A 6000-nucleotide genomic window follows, 5' to 3' on the forward strand; every position below is an offset into this window, starting at 1 on the left:
GACCAAAGTCAAAATTTGCAAATAACGTTTCGTGTCAACAAGGGAGCCGTGGCGCTCCCGAAACGTCATTTGCATATTTTGACTCCAGTCAGTGACCAATAAAGTACTTCAGGCATGTTTCCTGACAAGAAAGTATTACGCCAAAACCCTCGATTTCAATGCTTTTTTTCCCTCGGCGTCCCCCTCCCCTTATTACAAAGTTTGAATAGCGTTGTTTTAATCCCGCTCAGCCCTTTGTGCCCTATTGTCCGTTTTCACGCATTTCAGCGCCTGGATAATGGAAACGCGAAGCGTTGCATCGCTCTATATCGCTGTTGTCATCCAGTAGTTCCGAGAGCGACCGTTCGTCGCGTCAGGTTAGTTAGCGAGCTGTCTTCGAATGGGCCACGCCAACCGCTGGTAAACAAATGCACATTTTGTAGCAGCGACAGGACTGTTTAGCGCTGTCATCGCTGCCTACTAATAGGGGTTCGTGCGACGAAAATATCGATACGATGTCGACAAGGCACCCGTTCTCTCTACACGCATTCGGCAGTGACTTTTGCGAAAGCCGTGAGTAACTCGTGTGCGAAGGTTTTGTTCGCGTGCAGTCACATGCTTACGTCGACAAAAAGCCTCGAGAAAGAGTGGAAGGTTACTCGTATAGCGGTGTGAACAGTCGGAGAGATGGGGTGTATTGGGCGTTACTGGAGCGCTGAAGGACAAAAACATTTGGCGTGCAAAGCTGCGCACAAAAAAATGGCTACATTTACTCTCTGCACCCAACACACGCGCACGCACCACGCACGCACGCACTGACACAGAGCGAAAGAGATAGATGAGAGACTGTATGGTCGTAGAAGAGTTGGAAACTAAAAAAAAAGCCAGTGAAAGTCTCATCATCACCAGCCTATCTACGCTCACTGCAAAGCAAAGGCCTCTCCCATTAATTACCAATTACCCCGCTCCTGTGCTAACTGCGACCAATTTATCCCCGCCAACTTCTTGATCTCATCCGCCCATCTAACTTTCTGCCGCTCCCTGCCACGCTTGCCTTCTCTAGGGATCCACTGTGTTACCCTTAACGACCAACGGTCTCCTTGCCTCAGCATTACATGCCGTGCCCACTTCCATTTCTACTTATTTCTACCAATATGTCCCTAACACATGCGTTTGTTCCCTGATCCACTCCTCTCTCTTCTTGTCCCTTAATGTTACACCTATCATCTTCTGTTACATTGCTCGCTGAGTCGTTCTCAATTTAAGTTGAACCCTTTTAGTGAGCCTCCAAGTTTCTGCCCCGTAGGTGGGTACCGGTAAGATTCAGCTGTCGTACACTCTCTTCTTCAGGGACAATGGTAAGCGGCCATTCATTATCTGAGAATGCCTGCCGTATGAACTCCACCCCATCATTATCCTTCTAATTATCTCTGCCTCAAGGGTGGGATCCGGGTCCACAACTTGTCCTAAGTAGATATATTGACTCATCACTTCCACTGCCTCGCCACCTATCTCAAACCGCTCTGCTCTCCCGAGGTCATTGAGCACTACTTTAGTTTTGCGCCCGCGGCGTTATAGTATATAAAGTCTATAACGCTGCAAACAAGAAATCAGAACAGAACATTTCTGTGATGACACAAATGGCAGGGCCTGGCACCTTTAAGTCCGAACTTGATGCCCGAAAACACGTCGCTACTTGAGCAGATTACGCAGAAAGACGGGGCTCACATATTCTGCACAATGGATGCAGAGCATAGTAACGGAACACATTCCGAGGCGCGTTATCCCTCCTTCCCCAATATATCCATCTCGCCCTCCCGAAATGGAGGCAGCGCACACCCCCTGACGCTCCCGGTTCCAACTAAGATGAAAACGCCGGCCTGCAAGCAGTCGAAACAACTAAACGAAATTGATTCATTGTAGGGTTTAACGCGCCGACGCAACGCAGACGATGAGGCGCGCCGTAGTGGAGGGCTCCGGATTAATTTTGGCCACCTGGGGACCTTTAATGGGCGCCGAAATCTCGTACGCACGGGCGTTTTTGCTTTTCGCCTCCATCAGAAAAGCGGCCGCCGCGGCCGGGAATCGAACCCGCGGCCTCGTGCAAAGAACTAAACGAGGGTTACAGGGCTGGTAGAAAAAAAAGCTCGCCGCCTCGATCTAAAGAGGCCTCAATCATCTTCCTCTTAGTCAACCGCGAAATACTTTTATCGGTAGGCAGAACACGACCCTTTATCACCGTGTCGAAGGTAAGGGGATTGTGGTTTGTTTGAGTCTTTGTTTATAGAAATCGCCGGAAAACAGAACGGCCAAATGCGGGAAAGTCCACTCTTGGTAAGTGTTGTGTTATAGCCCTTGCTGAAAAGTTGGAGGCATTGCTCGTCTGCGAGGCTCCGGAGATCCAGAAGAGTCGGGTGAACCGGGCGAAGACGGCAGCCACCGCCAGAGGTTTCCTGGACTGAGACCTACCACCTCGGACCGGCAAGAACCAAGTCCTAGCTTGTCTTTTCAGCCAATAAACGTTTATTTCTCTCTCTCTAGCCCGGGGGCCCGGGCAGCGGAGGACCTCTGGACGCAGGTGCCTGGGAAGGAGTGTTTGTTTCACGCGAGATGTGCGCGAGAGAAGAGATTGTGTGAGATGGCCGTGAATCACCGTGATCACGGGACGAGTTGAAATGGAAGACGACCGCCTGAACAGCGCTTAGCTGGGAAAACGCGCTCACTGGATATACGAAACGTCGTGCTCGCAAGCGCGGGAGGGGTATAAGTCTACTGGAGCTGCTGTACGTTCCTTGATTCGGCTTACGTAACTGCAAGTAAATTTTCTTCCTGTCGCTTGCTTGCGATTGCTACGTGCAAATGACGATGTTCAACGGGAGAGCCATTTAACTTGCAAGTATACTCCGCAGTTCCAATGTTTAGAGAGCTCGACCGGTGGACTTGTAAGCGACATGGTTTGAACAACTCCTCCATCAGTTCTAAAAATGACAGCAGGCCAACGAATGTATTCGCTGAAGAACGGTGAAGGTTTGTATTCGGAAAGTGTGCTCTTGCAGGTAGGGGCCGAAAATGGAACGTTTATACATCAAACACATTACCATTTTGACGCGTCATCAGGCAAGTAGAAAACACTACCAAGTGATGTGTGTTATTTGTCTCCCACGGGCGGGCGAGAAATAATTTAGGTGCTAGCAGGTATTTTCTTAGCGAAAACAAATTAAAAACAAAGTGAACAACATCACGGTTGTTACGACTATCCACCCGAATGACTGTAAACTAGGGCGGCACTTTATTACGTATTACTGCGTAAAAATAAATCAAATTAGGTTTTAAAAGCCTTACTGTTGCTAGTAACTGAAATTTCCCGCGACGGAAATTTGATAAAGTGTTTAAACACGTACGTACTAACTGGATGTTCTCGCGACTCACGAACCTGCGTTATATTCTGGCATATCACTGTGGCGAAACGAAATGCGCGAAATTGTGTACGTGTCTTCAAATCTAATTCAACTCACTACGGCACAAGGCAGTCCTGGGCATTGATGGCGACGAAGAGGGGCCAATAGGGAGGGAGAGAAAGAGAGGAAGAGGGAGAAAGCATATATTGGGTGCTATAACAACATGCGGTAATGACTTGTGGGGCAAAAACTTGGGGACTTGGTAAGTATCGAGAGAAAGCTGAGATCAGTCCAACCAGCCACGGAAGACAAATGTTAGGAGGACGCTCAGAGATAAAATACGGAGTTGGGCTGGACTTGTGATGCGGACCACTGAAAACCGGTGGACTACCAGAGTAACAGAATAGCTGCCGAGGGATGGGGCTGGAAGTAGTAGTAGAAAAACGATAATTTGGTATAAGGATGAGATAAAGAAGTTTGGTGAGGAAAAGAGTGCATTCGGAGAGCGTAGAACCGGAGCCGCTGGAAGTCAATGGGAGGGGCCCTTATCTTGCCGTAGATATAACAAGGACGACAACAACGATGATGATGATGTTTATGACGATGATGATAATTACATACCTACTCATAGGCAACCGCAGACCTCTGCTCTCTTTCCTACCACTCTCGCTACTATTCGCCCCCTTTCATTTTCTCTATTTGTAGTCGAGGTGTGCGCCTTCTTCCAAGAGGAAGAACTTCACGGGATTCCTTGTACACGCCGTTCCTGGAACCTCAATTACCGCATACATACATTCAGTGCCAAAGGTTTTCCAATCAGTTCGAATTGCTTGCACACACCAGTGTACGAAAAAAATTCGGAAATATTCCATGGAACCTCCTGATAGCCTCATTCTTTGAGTAAGCTATTTTAAATCGATGTGATTGTTTTCTTCCCAGTGATACCGACAGCGATTAGCGATGGAGGAATGACTGATGAGTTTAAAAATGAAGAAATTGGAATTGATTGAGGCCGTCTTTTGCGGTTTAAATAAAAACTGTCAGCTTACCTGCAGTCGCACTGCACAAACAAAAGTGGAACATTTTAAATAAAGCTACAACCCATAATTTCGAAAAACGAAACGTAGTGTATCTGCGCTCGGGCGCTATTAGATGAAGTCACTAGCTAGTTTCTCTTTGACTTCCTTCTTCACAAAGGAACTTTTAACAGTAGCGTTTCACAAAACAGCGTCGCCCTTCGTCGACTCACAGGATATTGTCGGTATACAGACCCGCAGATTTATACTTTCTTGGATCAAAGCTCATGCAATGGGTCAATTGTGTGAAAAGGATGGCGGTTGCCGTAAAAAAATTGTGAGTTGACATACCGCGGGAGCATTAAGAACTAACCAAATTCTGCTCGACAACAGTAGTTTGTGGTTCTATTATGCACAGTTTAGGCGGCCGGGACACTTGCGTTCAATAGCTAAGCAACTACACAAAAGAAATACAACTTGTCAACTTTGATGCTTGGGCGAGTTGGCGTTGCGCATTCTTAAATATAAAATTTCAAAAAATACGCGAAAATAAAAAAATAAAATAAAAAGTTTGTTGTGACCTTGACCTTATGACTGCGACCTTGCATCAAGGTCAGTCACCAATGTCACGGGAAGCAACTACATGAAGAACGACGCACAAATAAAACATTCTTCGTTCACCTCTGGCCTCCTAACGACTACAAAGCATGCAGTGCCGCGACAATAGACCCCAAGGTGAGTATGCGTTGTAGGCAGGGACCATTTTTACACGTCGCCTCCGACCGCAAGAGAAAACCGCCCTGCTTACTATTCTGGCGCCAGGTGGGGACTGGTGTTAACGATGCGCGGCCCGCGCGTCCAATCGCAAGGTCGCCGTCTCTCGCACGCTTCGAGAGAGCGCGAGAGTGCGCGAGAACACAAACGGCGAGAAATAGAAAAGGAGGAACCGCTTGGAATTCGCACGTTGCGGCGGTGGCGCGAACTAGAGAGCCGGCCGGGCCACTTACTCCTTCAGAAGCCAGTAGATCTCCCACAGGGCGAACATCGCTGTTCCGGTTCTCTTCGCAGCAACCGCTTCGATCAAACGAGGAAGAGGGCAGTCGATGTCACAGGCGATTAGATAATGCGCAGTTCTCTGGTCACCGCTGGATGAAAATTCCAAGCCGCGCTGCCAGCTGATGGTGTTCTGTGTGTCTTGCTGGGATTCCAAACACACCTCGTGGCGCTCGCAGTTAGGGAGGATGGGGTTTCACGGAGAGCTGCCCGCCTGCACGTTCTCGTCCTCAACCACCGGTTCCTCTTCGCCCACACCGGCCGTTTCCCTCCCCCCCTCTCTCTTTCGCCTCTTCCTCGCTCGGGCTCTTCTTTCGCTTGTTTTCGGGTCTCGCGGTCCAGACCCGCGGCGCCGGGTCCGCGCTCTGAAGGCGCATGCGTGGGCTCGTCCTTCGATTGAGACAGGGGTACGCGTATATAGCGAGGCGTTGGCGGGGTCGGGCTGCCGTCGGCGCGACGTCGGCGTCTACCGCGACGTGACTGCGTGACAGTGGGCCGCTGGGTTGTATGACGGTTATTTTTTCTCTCTTCGCTGCCGTTTTCTTACCGTTGTA

General features: G+C 49.1%; 1 protein-coding gene across 1 annotated transcript in view; it reads right to left on the reverse strand.

Moving 5' to 3' along the window:
- LOC144175865 (arginine kinase-like) overlaps positions 1 to 5689 on the reverse strand; it is a 107530-nt gene extending 101841 nt beyond the window's left edge. The window contains exon 1 of the mRNA XM_077704892.1: positions 5401 to 5689. Within this exon, the coding sequence (XP_077561018.1) occupies positions 5401 to 5438 (38 nt within the window). The 5' untranslated portion in view covers positions 5439 to 5689. The remainder of the gene's footprint in view (positions 1 to 5400) is intronic.
- Between the last annotated feature and the right edge of the window lie 311 nt (positions 5690 to 6000).

Source organism: Haemaphysalis longicornis, unplaced genomic scaffold (genome assembly GCF_048455015.1).
Source record: "Haemaphysalis longicornis isolate Haplotype H1 unplaced genomic scaffold, Haemaphysalis longicornis Haplotype H1 scaffold_3, whole genome shotgun sequence".
Taxonomy (NCBI): Eukaryota; Metazoa; Arthropoda; class Arachnida; order Ixodida; family Ixodidae; genus Haemaphysalis; species Haemaphysalis longicornis.